The 16,599-nt window shown below is 37.2% G+C and overlaps 1 protein-coding gene across 5 annotated transcripts in view; it reads left to right on the forward strand.

Moving 5' to 3' along the window:
• The window catches only part of ATP2C1 (ATPase secretory pathway Ca2+ transporting 1), a 64,451-nt gene that overhangs the window by 34,749 nt on the left and 13,103 nt on the right, over positions 1 to 16,599 (forward strand). For all 5 annotated transcript variants that reach the window (XM_027793750.2, XM_055806733.1, XM_055806731.1 and 2 more), the window contains 12 exons: positions 1,957 to 1,992; positions 3,945 to 4,006; positions 4,348 to 4,456; positions 6,140 to 6,295; positions 6,939 to 7,007; positions 8,563 to 8,638; positions 9,144 to 9,210; positions 10,337 to 10,461; positions 11,723 to 11,820; positions 13,524 to 13,619; positions 13,728 to 13,817; positions 15,287 to 15,391. In XM_027793750.2, coding sequence (XP_027649551.1) covers positions 1,957 to 1,992; positions 3,945 to 4,006; positions 4,348 to 4,456; positions 6,140 to 6,295; positions 6,939 to 7,007; positions 8,563 to 8,638; positions 9,144 to 9,210; positions 10,337 to 10,461; positions 11,723 to 11,820; positions 13,524 to 13,619; positions 13,728 to 13,817; positions 15,287 to 15,391 — 1,089 coding nt within the window. The remainder of the gene's footprint in view (positions 1 to 1,956; positions 1,993 to 3,944; positions 4,007 to 4,347; positions 4,457 to 6,139; positions 6,296 to 6,938; positions 7,008 to 8,562; positions 8,639 to 9,143; positions 9,211 to 10,336; positions 10,462 to 11,722; positions 11,821 to 13,523; positions 13,620 to 13,727; positions 13,818 to 15,286; positions 15,392 to 16,599) is intronic.

Consider the following 16,599-nt stretch of genomic DNA (forward strand, 5'->3'; position numbering starts at 1 on the left):
GGAATATAAACTATGTGTCTGCTTTAAGAAAAACAAGCTATTTTGAATTTGATTATAGTGTTAGTTTGGAACGGTCCATTGTATTCCTAAATTGGGTTTAGGTAAATCATTGTATTACGAAATGTATTTAATTATATTGTGGCTGAAAGTTTAATTATTTCATTTTTTTTTCCTTGGTTAGTGACCTTAAGTCTTGTTTCCTAACTCTTGAGCAAGGCAATGAGAAAAGAACAGGCCAGTTAGTGTAAGGGAGTGTTAATTTCTGCATTCTATGCTACAACTTGAGAAGGAATTTTTGATAGCCTCATGAATGTTAGTGGAGGTGTCTTAAAATACGGAGAAAAAGTATGGTTGCGTTAAAGTTCACCAGTTGTGGTTGTTGTCTAACTCTTGACTAACCTACCGTTTAGTCTTGTTGTTATTAATGCCCACTTTATCACCTAGTGAATATTTGTCTTGCTTCATTTTCAGATGATAGCGTAGTTTTTCTGTGACTGTGTATTTGTGGTCAGAACCTTGACAACAAAACTAATGTGCTGCTAAAGGTCCGTGAATTTATTTCTTTTGGTGGCAATGCTGGCTTGAGCAGCTTTTGTCATCTTTTTAGCTCTGCTGGTAAAAACATATCATAAAACTTCTTGATCTGGACTAGGAACTGATGAAGCTTTTAAAAAATTAGACTTTTTCCCATTTGGAGGATATTGGCTTCTTAATGTAAGCCATTGCACATTGACACAAGCTGAGACACCGATGTGAGGCTAGAGATGCAAAGTTATGTCAGGTAGCACAAACTGTAGAAGATAATACTGCTTCCAAAAGAAACACATGTAGCTTTGGTGGAAATTATTCCATGGAAAGATGGAATTTATATAATTATTTCCTAATACATAGTTGGTGAGGCGAATTTTAGTACCACAAATAAAGCAGATTTACTGGAGTTATCCTTGGATTTAGTGAAGAGTTCTTCAAGAAGGTTGTCTCTTAGAAAATGGTAATATCGTGGTTATTTGAGTGTCTTGTATCTTGGATATCTCGTTATTTGAGTTACAAATTCAGCTATTGTAACAAAACTCAATTTGAGAATATATTGAAGGGGAAGATGATGCTTAACTCTACACAAAGTTGATCTTTGTGACTTCCTGTAATAGATTTCATTGATTCATTCACTCACTCACTTTCACATCACATACTTACAAGCCCTGTGGTGTTTATATTGAAGTGTTGTGACCAGAATTGTATGTAATAATGGAGAACCTGTTGAGGCCTTAGTACTTCTCTTGGATTAATTGTGATAAGCAATTTTTTAAAGCTTTATTTGTTTGGGATCTCTTGCATCTTGACTTGTTTAGGGTATACTTCAGTGTCCTGTTTCACTCCTTGGGAGTCTTGGGCAGCTTATGAGTCTCATCTCCCTCTTGTTCTTGCTGGGATATTTTATGGCTTCAGACCTGTTCTTCAGCTTGCTACTTCATCTCTAGTCTTCAGTTTATTTTTAGTCTTTCTGTTACCTGTTGTTTGAATCAAACCACACCTATGATGCTCTGTAGCAGTTAACACACCATTCCTAACCGTTGTTCAGAGAGAACAGCATTCACACTTAATTCAGACCAGTTCTTCTTTGTGTCATGGATCTCTCTCCACTGCTGTCTTTTGCTCACCCTTTAGAAACAGGGAGCAGAGGAAGTTTTTCTTGAAAATTGCTGTCTAGTTATCGTAGTTTTAGTAAAATCAGGTTATTGAGTTCTTGGACATCACTAGAGCAGATGTAAATAGATAACGGCATTGCTTTTGTAACAAACCCAAGGGATGCAGCGTGATTCTGAGCATGAGAAAGTTTGTTTCAAATCATATTGTTAATATGTAGTAACAGCTGTGGCTGAGCAAACCCAAATATGATCACATACTTCTGTGGCCATTTGGAGTTCTTTTATCTCACCTGCTTTTGTTTTCTTGCAGGCAATACTCATTGTTGTTACAGTTGCCTTCGTTCAGGTAAGATAGCTGTTAAGATGATTGCTTTTATGTAAATTCTTCTATTTGTAAGACTGAAGTAGTTGTCTTGATGCATTGTGCTGTGAATGGTGGAGTACAAAGTGCTGTGCTTTTATCAGTCTTGCCTTTTCTAAATTGCATGATTTGTCCTGCTTTAACCACATTGACATTTACACATCTATATTGATATTATGCTCAGCCATAAAAGAGTACTTGTAAAGAAGTACTTAGAATAAACAGTGTAGAGGTACTTAAATATTTAACTTCATACAAAACAGATGTTGAAAACATAGCTCTGGCTTCAATTTTGTACAGGAATTGAAAAAAATATATAATCGTCTATATCAGATTGGTCAAGCATGATTAGCCTTCTGTGATGGAATGACTGTCTGGGTAGATGTGGGGGAGCAGTGGATGTTGTCTACCTTGACCTCAGCAAGGCTTTTTGACAGGCTTGTATAACATCCTCATAGGTAAGCCCAGGAAGTGTGGGTTAAATGATGGATTGAGAACTGGCTGAACAGCAGAGCTCAGAGGGTTGTGATCAATGGCACAGTCTCCAGCTGGAGGCCTGTAGCTAGTGGTGTTCGCCAGGGGTCAGTACTGGGTCCAGTCCTCGTCAACTTGATTCATCAGTGACCTGGATGGAGCGTGTCCTCAGCAAGTTTGCTGGTGATACAAAACTGGGAGGAGGAGGGGCTGATTCACCAGCAGGCTGTGCTGCCATTCAGCAAGACCTGGACCAGATGGGGAATTGGGTGGAGAGAAACCTGATGGAGTTCAGTAAATGCAAGTGTAAGGTCCTGCACCTGGGAAGGAGCAACCCCATGCACCGGTACAGGCTGGGGGCTGACCTGCTGGAAGGCAGCTCTGTGGAGAAGAATGTGGGAATGCTGGTGGATGACAGGTTGCCCATGGGCCAGCAGTGTGCCCTGTGGCCAAGAAGGCCAGTGGCATCCTGGGGTGCATCTGGAGTGCTGTGTCCAGTTCTGGGCTCCCCAGTTCAGGAGAGACAGGTGGGCGACAAAAATGATGAGGGGACTGCAGCATCTCCCTGATGAGGAAAGGCTGAGAGAGCCGGGGCTGTTTAGACTGGAGAAAAGACTGAGAGGGGATCTTACCAATGTCTACAAATACCTTAAGGGTGAGTGTCAAGCGGATGGGGCCAGGCTGTTTTCAGTGATGCCCAGAGACATGACAAGGGGGCAACAGGCAGGAACTGCAACATAAGAAATTCCTCTTAATATGAGGGAAAACTTTTTCATCTTGAGAGCAACAGAGCCCTTGGTGTGCCCAGCGAGGTTGTGGAGTCTCCTTCTCTGGAGACATTCAGAACCCACCTGGACATGATGCTGTGCAACCTGCTGTAGGTGAACCTCCTTTAGCAGCGGGTTGGACTAGATCTCCAGAGGTCCCTTCCAACCCCAGCCGTTGTGTGATTCTGTAGCTTTTTAAATCATAAAAATGTTGTTTAATTCTGTAAATACACAGCTTTACTCAGTGTGTGCCTAAACCAGAATTGCTTTGTGTCTCTGCTTTATGTCTTTGTTTACCTTAATTCTGTAGTGTGTTTACTAAGTTAAAGATGAGTTGTGTTACCTTAGTTCTTCAGGGGCTAAGAGCATGAACACAGTATTTTTCTTACTAACTTGTTAAACAGTAGAATTTAATCATGTATCTGACCCGAGTTTAGAAGCATTATTACAAAGACTTAAAGATACTGATGGAAAATGCAAAGGACCTCTGCTGTTCTTTCAGAAGAAATGCATGTAGACAAATCTGTAAATTTTTCAGTGTTTGGACCATATTTGCTTTTTAAAATGTGTAATGTAACAGAGCTGTTGAATGGCATCTGATTGTTTGGAATAGATGTGGATGTATCCTATTGCTGTTTAACTTTTGCCCGTTTTAAAAGATACCATCTGCTTTACTACCTAAAAATGTCTCTGCAGGAGTACAGATCAGAAAAATCTCTTGAAGAGCTTAGTAAACTTGTGCCTCCAGAATGCCATTGGTATGTAATTGTCCTTTCACTCCTAAATTTAATTTAACATGACTTAATCAGAAATGAGTAAATGAAAAAGATTTCACTGAACTTACTGCCTTTGTATCAAGCTCTTATTCTGGCATAGAACATGCTTTGCTTTTGCTCATTTTAAAGATTGTTTTATGAGCCAAAAACTTAATCCGCATTGCCCCTCTGAACCTTTCAAATGATGTTACTGATGTGTAACGTCAAAGAAACAAGCAGCAAATAATGTTTTGCTGAAACCAGTAACACTGCACACAACAGTGTGCTTTTGTCAGATAAAATGCCAAAGAAGACTTTCTTATTGTTCTTGGTTTTACCTACAGTGTACGAGAAGGTAGAGTGGAACATACACTTGCAAGAGATTTAGTCCCCGGTGATACAGTCTGCCTGTCAGTTGGAGACAGAGTCCCAGCTGATCTACGGTTATTTGAGGTATATACCTAATATTGCTTTAATACTTAATAACTTTTCTTTTTGTGGGACAGAGGGGAAAATAGCTACTGAATACAGAAGTGCAATAAGTGGTGGTGTTTGGAATTCATAACTATTTTGATAGAAATTTTGAAAGAATTACTTCTCAAATGTAACTAGGTTCTTAACAATATATGTAGTTTCTTACTGTAGGGCATGGAAGGAAAGAATGTGCCAATTTTATGTAGTAACGCATTCTTGAAAATTTTAGACTCCTTCTTCCTCGATGTTAAACTTTTTGTGAAATTATTTTTTTTTCAGTCTGAATGATACTTCGGCAGCTGGTTGCAGGTGGTTTTGAGTCTTTTATTTGTATTAATCTTTGGGATATAGTTTCAGTATTCTCTGATAATGGAATATTAAAAGAAATAATTGTGAAATCATACCAGTGTAATCTTTTCTCTCTGACACTTTTTCATCAGTGTGTGTTGTTCAGCATCTTCCAGTTTACTAAATATTTAATGTGTATCATTAACACTGCTGGAAGTGCTTGAGTTGAAGCAGTGGCACTGTAACAGTACTTGCAGATTCTCTAAATGAAGTGAATTGGGTATATATTAATCTTGCTTATTTTGATTCTTTTGTTTGAATAGTATCATGTTGCTTTCCTGTTAGATTGGGTGTCCTCAGGTTGTCCAGTCTGAGATGAATTTGTGGTGCTCTTCAGAAATTTGACTGGATCATCTGTTATGTTATGCATCCTGTAGAGCAGTTAGTACTTGAGTGGGTTTGTTTTTTGTGACTGTAGCCACTTTCTTCTTCCCTCAGCAATTGTACAGTCTCTGCATTGATACAAAATAGCTGTTGCAGCAGCATCTACTTTCTTGCTCATAGCATGCTATACTTACTGTAATAGCTATACTTAATCTAATAATGCAAAATTACTGTACTTACATTTTGTGAGCAGAGTTTTATGATTGAGTCTTGGCTCTTTTCAAGACCCATTAAAGTCAATACATTAAGATGTACAAATAGATGTCAGGTAGGGAAAGATATTTAATTTTATATTTTCATAAATTATTTTTTGTTTTGGATTGTATCTATGGAACACACATTTTCATCTGTCAGCTGATTAATACAGCATAATTTATTTTTAGCTCTTCCTTCTCTAACTGCCCCCACTTGCTACCAACAAACTACAAAAATAACACAAACGTTCCTCTAGTCTGTAAATGATGCCTGAAAATATAGCATATTTTCTCTAGAAGATTTGCGAGCAAAAACCACTGCATGAAATACGGTTCTCATTAGTGAGTTCTTAACAGACCGTGCTAGGAAGAAGTGGACAGAGGAAGAGTTGAAGGTAGTATGTATGTGCACTTGCATTCCCAGTTAATTATTTTGTTTGGTGACAAATGTTTCACAGTTGCAGCCCCTTGAATGTTTTATAAAAAACCAATAATGACTGCAAAATTTTGAGTAAACTTTTGAGTCTTCAAAGTGAGAACCTGTTGTATTGTTGCGGTGTTCTGTAGGAGTGCGCATTGCTGCTTTGATCCTTAAAATACAGTTGATGTTGCCATGGCATCTTAGCATATGAATAAATAGGATATGTTTTTAATAGTTGAAATCAGGAAACTTCTATTAACACTTCCAACTACTTACAAAAGATTGTCATGCTTTTTACCTATTTTGTTTTCAAAGGCTGTGGACCTTTCTATTGATGAATCCAGTCTCACAGGTGAGACAGCTCCTTGCTCTAAATCTACAACCCCTCAGCCAGCAGCAACCAATGGAGACCTTACTTCTAGAAGCAATATTGCTTTCATGGGAACATTGGTCAGATGTGGAAAAGCAAAGGTAAAGTCATTGTTGATAGGGAAGAATATTTTCCATGTTTCAACTATATGAAGGCAGTTCTTACTTTGAAAGTTCACCTGTCAATTCAGAAATGTACTTTAATGACTACATGTATGTTGAGTATTCTGATACAATAGAAATGGAATAGAAGTACACATTTTTACTGGAAATACAGAAGACTTTATTGTGATACGGTGCATAGCTGTACTCATTGGTGCTTTTTGAGAAACCGTTTTTAAAAGAAAATGAATCTAGGGGCAGGAGAATTTATAGGAAGCAGATGATGTGAAACTCTTTGGTCTAGGATATGGTATTTTACTTCTAGAACTACATTCATGTGTTTGAAAAGCTGTAACTGAAAAAACAGTTGTGGCTAGTGTTAGATAGGTGTAACCCTATTTGAGTTTTGTTACTGGTAATTACTAAACACTTTAGCAGCGCACAGAATAGCCATTAGTTTTACAGAGGCAAAATGTTTTTAGGAAAAACATTCCCTGCTTATGCCAAGAATTAATTTTATAAACAAAACTAACGAAGTTGTAGTAGAGTTAATGGTATTTGCCCACTCTCTGAGTCAGAGCAACTGCTAATAGTAAAATTTCAACTTCAGAGTTGAATTGGTTTTATTTTTGTTTTTTTTTAGGGGATAGTTATTGGAACAGGAGAGAATTCTGAGTTTGGGGAGGTTTTCAAAATGATGCAAGCAGAAGAGGTAAGAGTGAATATTTAGAAGCAAAGATATATATATATATATATTTAAGTATTTCATTAATGAAAACCTCAAATTTATACCATAGGAACTTAGTTAAGCATAGCTTTTAGTATTTTTTTCTCTAGTAAAACAAATCTTAGCTTTTGAATGTGAAAATAATTAAGTACAACAAAATATCCAAGCTGACCTAAAAATGTTGGCTGAAAATAATATTCTGAACCTGTTGAACAGAACAAATCTCACTGCAGTTTGTGGAAGTGTATTTCTTTCAGGTGGAACTACATTTGCGTGGAGGGGATTTGTATGACAGATTTGTGCGCTGTGTGCACGGGACTGTTTTCACTTTATTAGCAGTGTGCTTTGGGGTTATGCATGTGCCTCCTGCTGTTTCATGATCTCCACCTTATCCTTTTATAAGTTCCCTTTTAACTCTTGTATATCAAGCTCCCACAGAGTGATTTTTCTTTATTGCACTACACTGATCCACATGGGAATTCAGACTCTTGAGTGCTTTGTGTGTTGTTAGCTGCAGTGCCTTGCTACACATTTCAAGGGAATACTACTGTCCATTCTGTGAAGTGGAATCCACTTTAATACACATGAGGAAAATATGATCATCTGTTCAATAGTATTCAGTTTGTATTGTAAAAAGTGGAATTATTAATGAAAAAAAAAAAACCTAAGAGCGAGCCCTATGAGTGTTCTGCACCAACAGCATTCTGAAATAACAGAGTATTGTAAGGTTATTTTTTATGTTTACATTACAGTAAACTCTCTTTGTAAATTTTGAAGGTGAGAGTGAATCAAACTTGATACCAGCTTGCTTGTGTAGAGTGTATGGGCTTTTTTCATAACTTGTGGAACAAAGATGATGACCCGGTCTTCCTTTTTTTGCCAGGCTTTCTGTACTGTAGTCCACCATATATTACTGCTAAAAACCCCAAACTTATTGGCATCCAATGTAAAAATCCATTTTCCTGTTTTGTGGTGTGTTTTTTCTAATTCAGATTTTTTGCTTTGGGTCCTCTCCTTGTTTCTTTTTATTTTCTTTTTTTTTTTCCCCCACTATATTGTATAAATATTTCCATAATTTTCTGTTTGGCTAAATTGAATTTTTTGCAGGTGACTAACAAATTGGCCTTTCAGGGCTCTAATGCTTCAGTCTTGAAAAGTCAGTTTTATTCTTGCTATCAATAACTTTTTGGTCTTCAAACAAGTGCAGTGGCTTTTAGTCAACATGTTGTTGTGCGGGTTTTTTTCTGTATAGAATTGTTGATAAGACCTTTTGTATTAGATTTGCTGTAGACATAACAAAGCTCCCAAAGAATATTTCTAATAAATATTTCATTGAAGCATTCTTGAGTTGTCTTGCATTCTACACAAGAATGGAACAGAATAGTCTCTTTTCATAAAATAAACATGTAGAAACATTAGGGTATAACTGCATCTTATTCGTTGACAGCGTCTTGAAATCGTGTATCTGAAGTAATATGTGATACAGTTCATGGTTTTTAACCTGTGCTTGTTAACTGCTGTGTGTTTACCATTCATCAAGGCTCCAAAGACACCTCTGCAGAAGAGCATGGATCTCTTGGGAAAACAGCTTTCCTTGTATTCCTTTGGTATAATAGGTAAGGGAATTTACGTAAATGAATTACAAAATTGTATAATGTAACTGAAACTAGCATGTAGGCTTGGGAAAATGAAAGATTTGATCTTTTAAATATTTGGCTCTTCATTTTATTGGTCACTTGGAGTTCACACCGTAAACCGTATGAAGATTACTAATGTGACCTAACTTTGATCATAAGGGTATTTACTTGTTTCTTCCTGCAAAGTACTTTTCTGACTTTTTGTCCTCTAAACGCATCTTTTTAAATTGCAGTGTGTCTTTTTTTCTGGTTCAAGGTGTGCATGATCACCTCATTGTTGGTATGTTTGGGCAACTTGACTGGTAGAAACTTTCTTCACCTTTGCCATACTAGTGGAATCATACTTTGACAGTGAAAGGAGTAACAGATTTTTATAGATATCACAATGATAAGCTTAGTTTTAGCTGTTGGAGTTCTTTTTCTTGTCCCTTTGAGGCTACGGTATTGGTTTTTACATTTATCCTGATGACCATTTTCTTTACAGGAGTTATCATGCTGGTTGGCTGGTTGCAAGGAAAGCATATTCTTGATATGTTCACAATTGGTGTAAGGTAAGAATTTTGTTTTTAAATAGTGTGGATTGTGTATTACAACAAGTTTCTCAAAGCTAGTGATGTCTATTACAATATGCTTGCATACAGACTCTGCTTTGAAATTCGTATAAGGAATTAAAAATGAAAATAGACTTTGTTACAAAAAAGCAAATTCATACCTATTTTTAAGGATATGGTACATTGTCAGTCTCTCAAACTGCATTTGTATGGTGATTTCTGAGTGTCTTCTAGAAAATCTGCAAACAGATAAGAGTTGTACGATTTGAATTTCCATCACTGAATAAGTAACTGTAATTTTATAAGTGGCATCAGGTAAACTAAGTTACTACAGTCCTTGTCATGTATTTCATTAGCTCATTTTATAGCATATTATGGAAACTTAATCCCAGGGAGTTGTCTGCTGAGGGTAATGCTGAATTTAGATGATTTAACTCTAGCAATTCAGGAATTTTTCTCAGAGTACAACTACATGGACAGTGCAGAAAGCAGAAGTGCTCCTTTAAATTACAGGGTCAGACTCTAGAGATTTCCCTTTTTTTGGAGGGTGGGGGTTTTGGGAGGTGAGTGGGTCCGAGAAGCACAGTCAGCTGCATCTTTGAACATTGTGTAATGAGTTATGGTGATCTTGCTTGCACTGTTACTGGGTCTTTCATTTGTTTGTTTCTTAAATGATCTTCTGTGCCATTCCCATACTTGACTTGCTGCCACCTCATGATCTGGAAGTAACAGCTGTGGATGAGCAGTCAACATGCAGTGGTGGCATTTCCCAGTTCTGTTTAGTGCTGACTACACTTATTCTTCACAGTCATGCTTTGCACAGCTCTAACTGGTCTTTTCTGTAGGCAAAACAGACGTACAATTGATTTCTCCCTCCCCCCTGAGTTTTCTTCATACTTTTGCATAAGTAATGAATAGAAATGTCTTAAGTTACTGCATTTTGTTACTGTCTTCAGTGTGTGTTCTGTTGTGAATCTAGTTGTATATCATTCAGATGGCAGCTGATTCCTTTAACTTCCAACCTCAGTGAACAGGCACCTACAGAAACAATGTTTTGAAGTGTAAATGCATATGTATTCATGTATGATGTTATAAGACAAGATTTGTGTATTTACTTTCCTTACAGTTTGGCTGTAGCTGCAATCCCTGAAGGACTCCCAATTGTGGTAACAGTGACACTGGCTCTTGGTGTGATGAGAATGGTGAAGAAAAGGGCTATTGTAAAAAAACTGCCTATTGTTGAAACTTTAGGTATGACTAGACTAACTTATAAATAGTGTTTTGATACAAATATTGGGAAATTAACACAAATATTGATGACTAATAGTTAAAATAAAGCAGGTATTCTTATTTGCTGGTAACATGACATTATCTTTAAAATGTTTCTAAATGTAATGCATTTTACACAGTTAGAATGTTAGAATTCAGGTTTATGTTTTTGTGGGCCCTTTAACTATGTTTTTCATAGTTAACTGAAATAAACAGTCTGTCAGTTAATAATGTGCCACAGTAGCAGTATTCTAAACAGGCTGAGTGATTGGATGTATGGAATAGTCTTTATACTTGTTTGTTGCAAGGCGTTCTTGTTAAATGTGTAAAATGTTTTTTTAAAGTAAATTTTTGGTGTAAATTTAGGAGTGATAGTGACAGTTGAAAACAAATCCAGATATTAATATTAGAAAAAGCTTTTTAATCATAATGCACCTTCAGGGTGTTATGCTGCTCGTATTAAAACTTCAAAAACGTTAAGGCTTAAAAACATTCTGTATGCATTGCAGTCATAAAATGTAAAACACAAGGCATGGGAAAAAAAAGTAGAAATTCTAAGTTAAACGATTCTGCTGCATTTGAATTTCTTTTGGCATTTGAAGTTTGGAAGTATTTTTTCCAGTGCCTCTAGCAGAGATTCATTAGTTTTGCAAGGTTTCTCATTGCTTTTGCAATTTCACCTATTGTGTCCAGAAACATCAAGATACTGCAACACTCCTAAAATACCCTTTTCCTGAGTTAAAAAGGCATATACAATTTTCACATTTCTGTAATCTCTTCGATCTTACTGAAATTTGCAGGTTTAGTAGTCAGTCACAGTTGTGTGACGAAAACGTGGCTAGTGTTAGATGTTGCACTTTTTGATAAAGAAGAATGGCTGCTGTAAAGCAGGCTCTTAGCTTTCCTCCTCACCAGGAGTTACAATTTGAGGTTTCAGTAATGTACTTTGAGATAGAGTGGAATAAGGTGAAGGAGAGGTAGTGAATGGAAGTATTTCAGGTAAGTTGTGAATTTGGATTTTAATTACTTTTTTTGATTTATTGGATAAACTTGAGAAGAACCTTGTACAGTTATTTGTTAATAATTTAAAATTGGCTGTCTTTGTTAAATCTTGTTTTCTTTTGGGGTTTTTTTTGACAGCTGCACTATTTCTAGAAATTTTCCCTGTCTAGAATACTTTGTTCTTCCTAGTTACATTGTTCTAAACAAGCATTGTCTTATAAATGTTAATGGGTTATTTCAGGTTGTTGCAACGTAATTTGTTCAGATAAAACTGGAACTCTGACAAAGAACGAAATGACTGTTACTCATATTTTTACATCAGATGGGCAGCATGCTGAGGTATGTAGTGAGACTCTTAGACTCTAGTTTTCCTTTCCACTTGTGTGTATGAGCTGAAACATGCTTGAGCCCACTGCAGGTGAAACATCAGTTAAGAAAGCATAAATTTATTGCACCAAACTCCTGTTCCTCAACTTCCAGCTAATTTGTTCTTCATTTAGTATTGCAGCCTTTGAGCTGTGTTATCCAAGCCCTCTCTAGGTACAGAAGAATTTTTTTGTGTATTATGTTAAGTTCTTGAATCTCCTGCTGGTTGTAGGTCACAATAAGACAGATGCAGAGATATGGTACAAAGACAAGTTGAGAGATTGTGTTTCTCTTCATTACAGAAAGTTGAGGCTATTTTGCTGTTGCAGGTGCATAAAAACTTTTCATGTTACAAACATTTAAAATAGGGATATCCACCTTTTGACTGAAAGGCAATTTATTTTGTGAACCTTCATACTTAGTGCATACTGTCATTCTTGCTTTTTCATGATGGATGAAGTTGGAAGTAGGAGCAGGAGATGAAACATCAAACAGTGGTGGTTGAGGTTAGGGAGTTGTTGCAAGGACTGAAGTAAATGATCAAAAGCAGCAGAAATGGAAAAGCAGCAAGGTGTGGAGCTACATCTGGTTTTATGGGACTGTTTTAAAAAAAAGTTCTTAAGTTCTGGAACTCTTCTTGACCGGAGCTTTTTTCCCCACAATACAGTTAAGAGGGTCTTGTCATTGTCTTCTGTAGGCGTAAATACTGACACTTTTTCTTATTCTTTCCTGTCATTTACTGATGTTTGCTTATATATCCTGTTATTTATTTTTCTATTATTAGATATCTATAGGAATACTATAATTGCTTTTTCTTTAGTACTAGCACAGTTTGTTTACATCTGGGTCAAATCAGCTGCTCCTTCCTAAAATGAAAGAGAACTTGAAATGACTGTAAAATGTCTTGGCTGTTAGTGCTGTAGACATGGAGACTTTTTTAGGATCCTGATGGGATGCCTGGCTTATGTTCTCAAACAGGGGTCCTCAAACTATGGCCCGCGGGCCGGATACGGGCCCCCCAGGGTCCTCAATCTGGCCCCCCAGTATTTACAGACCCCCCTGCCGGGGGTTGCGGGGGGGAAACCAAGCAGCCACAGATGACTGCCTGCCACTTCATCCGCGCGCCGGCCCCCTGGTTAAAAAGTTTGAGGACCCGTGCGCTAAAAATACAGTTCTAGCTCTCTGAGACCTGAGAGGCTGTTCCATTATGTTGCTGTTGTGGTTGGTTTTTTTTTTTTCTTACTGGGTGAAAGTAGGACTCTCCTCTGCTTCCATTCCCCTGCAGGGGGTATGCATTATTAACCAGGATGAAGATGAATAGGAGGAAAAAATGAAAAAGCAAGAGAAATAAGAAAGATAGAAAGTTTGCCTAATACTTTAAGGAAACAACATATATTGCATTTATTTATGCTAAGAAATAAAATTGCTACTTTAAAAAAAATTAGTCTCTAATATATTTCATCGAACTCACTTGCCTTCAGTTTTTATTTCTTAATCTAGTATCTGCTACATTACAAGCTGAGTAGGAGAATCCATTAGCACTGGATAAAGTCAATCATTGTGGGTGGCGTTTTAAAAATTTTTCTATAGTTTATAGTAAAAAGCTGAGATTAAAACAGTTTGTGAACCTGGTGAATATCACATTGCATATTACCTTTTGGCTGTATGTCTTTCAGGTTACTGGAGTAGGTTATAACAGGTTTGGAGAAGTGATGCTTGATGGTGAAGTTATTCATGGTTACAACAACCCATCCATTAGCAAAATTGTTGAGGTAAGATCTTGGCACAGAGAGGTAAATTTTAATTGATGATGTAACTCAAGAACTTTGTATGGCATTTACTCTATTCTGTTTCCTCCCCTTCCCTTCCTTATCTTCTAGGCTGGTTGTGTGTGCAATGATGCTCTAATTAGAAACAACACATTAATGGGGAAACCAACAGAAGGGGCTTTAATTGCACTTGCTATGAAGGTGCGTACTTGATGGTGCTTTTTTGAATCAGGTGGCAGATGGGAAGTGTGTAGAAATAAGGTGTGGGTTTGGTCATCCCATCCCCATGTTGCGCTGCCCCCCTGCCATTTTCTTCTCCTTTGAGTCTCCTGGATTTGTGTTGCAACTGCTTATCTCCTAAGTTTCTTACTTGTTGGAACTCTTCGGGCATTCTAAAAGATGAGAGAAAATCGCTTAGAACTTAGGTGAATTATTTACTTTCAACTTTTTGCACTTAGTGCTGTCTCCGTACCTGCCACAGCTAATTCACCTGTTGAATATTGATTGTGCTGTCTCTTTCCCAGTTCTCATCAGAAGCAGTAAGAAGTTAACTGATGTAGTGGTGACTGTAGTATTTGTAGGGCCCTTTAAGTGCAGGGTACAGTTAGTTTGGATTGTGGTCACTGTGATTAAATGTTTTGGGTTTTTTTTTTTTTTAATAATGCTGTGATATACCCATTACAGCTACTAAGAAATGTGGCAAGCTATCTTGGCACTTAATTTTTTTTTTTAATTTCTTTCTGTGACAGTGAATAAACTCAAACTTTGAGAGATTAATGCTTTACAGTCTGTCTTTCCCTGTGTAGCTGAGGCCTGAGGTGTATCGATATTCTTTCTGAGACTCATTCCAAGTCCCCAGTCTTTGACTGGAGAGGATCAGAGTGGTGTTATTTTGGCAAGAGCCCGTAGAAACTGAGAACAACAGGAGTGTCTCACATCTGTTGCTGGCAAGGGAGGTAGTGAAGGAGTTGTGAAGTACAGTGTAAGTACTAGGAATGGCTTACAGCAGGCTGCTGCTTCTGCATCTTCTTTAGTTGGCACCTTCTCTTGGACTTAGTTAAGTGTAGAGCATGGAATGCTGTGAGTTGCATCAGGGGTGGGGAGATAACAGCATTTGAAATTAAATGCATTTTGTTTGGAGTCTTTGTGGTTAGTTTCAGATTAAATATTTGGGTGATTCTGATCACTAAAAGTAATTTCAGGTTGGATCATTCAAACTTAAAATCAGTGATTTGCCTTCCTCATACTTTGCCACAGTCTTGTGTTAGAATTTTGTAGGCCCTTCTAGCAGAGAAATTGTACAGAAGATACTGGGGGGAAAAAAATAATGCTCTGAGGTGATAGACATACTTTGTCAAACCAACATTGTCAGCCATTGCAAGATTTGTTTGTGAATGGTCATAATCTACAAAGGATTTCAAGATCTTTGGATCAAAGATAGTATATAGTGTTAAATGGTCTGACTTCAGATGAGGCCTGAAAGAAACTTCTAGGATTTTTCAGTGCTAGTTTGTCTAAACTGGAACAGCGTGCTCAAAAGCAACTTTGGAGATGAAACTGTTTTTTAACTAAATAATGATTATCTGAAATGTCTCGACAAGTCAATAAATTGCATACCTGTTTGAAAAGAAAAGGTCTTGACATTGTGGTAGTACTTCTGGTTTATACAGATGGGTTTAGATGGACTCCAGGAAGACTACATAAGGAAGGCTGAATATCCCTTCAGTTCGGAACAAAAATGGATGGCAGTTAAATGTGTTCACAGAACACAGCAGGTAAACTTCAGTCACTTCTTGCATTGTGCACTGGCTCTGTGGAATGGTTATCTGTCTTGTTTAATATCCTAGTTTTTTACTTCAGAAGTTATGGCAGGGTGGTGGTAGTGCATAGTCCTGGGAATATGGTTTGATAAGAGACAAATTGTAGTTTCAAGCTCTGAAGTGGAGGTTGAGAATTACAAGAAAGTCTTTGTGTAAAAGGCATATGGGGATATTATTTTAAATGTTTTGATACATGAGACTTTTAATGTGTACCTAGATGGTTTTTTTCTTCCTTCTCTTCCCCCCTCAAATATCTAAAGCAATTCTGCTAATCTGCTGCTGTTTCAGTGCTACATAGTTACATAATTAATTAAGAGCAAGATGTGTTGATGTTTGATTATGAAATACCTTTTGTTTGAAAACACAGGTTTTCTGGTTTTGATGCAGACTTTATTGATGTCAGCAGTGTCCTGGATTATCAATAGAAACCATTCTTTAACCTCTTCTTCTGTCTTCTGGGGCTTTCACATACATATTTGCATTTGTATTTAATTTAGACTAATCCACATGTTTTTGTTACAATAACTGAGACATCATCATTGCCAGTCTGGTAACTGAAGCCGCCTAGATAAGGGCTGTTGTTACATGTACAGTCTTGGACTTACGAAAGACTTCAAAGTACTTCTGACCAAAAAAAGGCTTGCTGACAGGGTTCAAGTATCACAGTGAAATCTTTGCCTTGGAAACAAGGCATTTGGCTCCTTTTATCTGTATGGATAGTATGTTTCTATTTTCCTTGTAACTGCTATATAATTTTCATCCATGTAAGGATTTACTGTGTGTGTGGTTTGGGATCAGCTTTTCAAAAGATTGTTGAAAAACTGGTAACAGTTTTAAAGGGAGCATAGGTTATATGAAGGCTAAGAAATGTAGCAGATTTAGAAACTTAGACCTCTGTCAGTTCAGCCTATCAGCAAGATTAAGGTAATGATTACTGTGCATAAATACCTTCAGAGGGATAAAACAGCTCTATTTAAAGAGCTTTTTAGCTCAACAGGACAGAAGATGAGAATCAGTGATTGGATATTGACCTAAGGCAGCAATTCTTGATGGAAAAAGGGGGAAGGGAAGATATGAGTTGATTTAGCATTGGAGTTAAGTGTTCCAGGTAGGTGGTGGATTCTCAGTCCATTGAAACTCTCAAGGCTAGATGACTATCTGGA

The sequence above is a fragment of the Falco peregrinus genome, chromosome 5, assembly GCF_023634155.1.
Source record: "Falco peregrinus isolate bFalPer1 chromosome 5, bFalPer1.pri, whole genome shotgun sequence".
Lineage (NCBI taxonomy): Eukaryota > Metazoa > Chordata > Aves > Falconiformes > Falconidae > Falco > Falco peregrinus.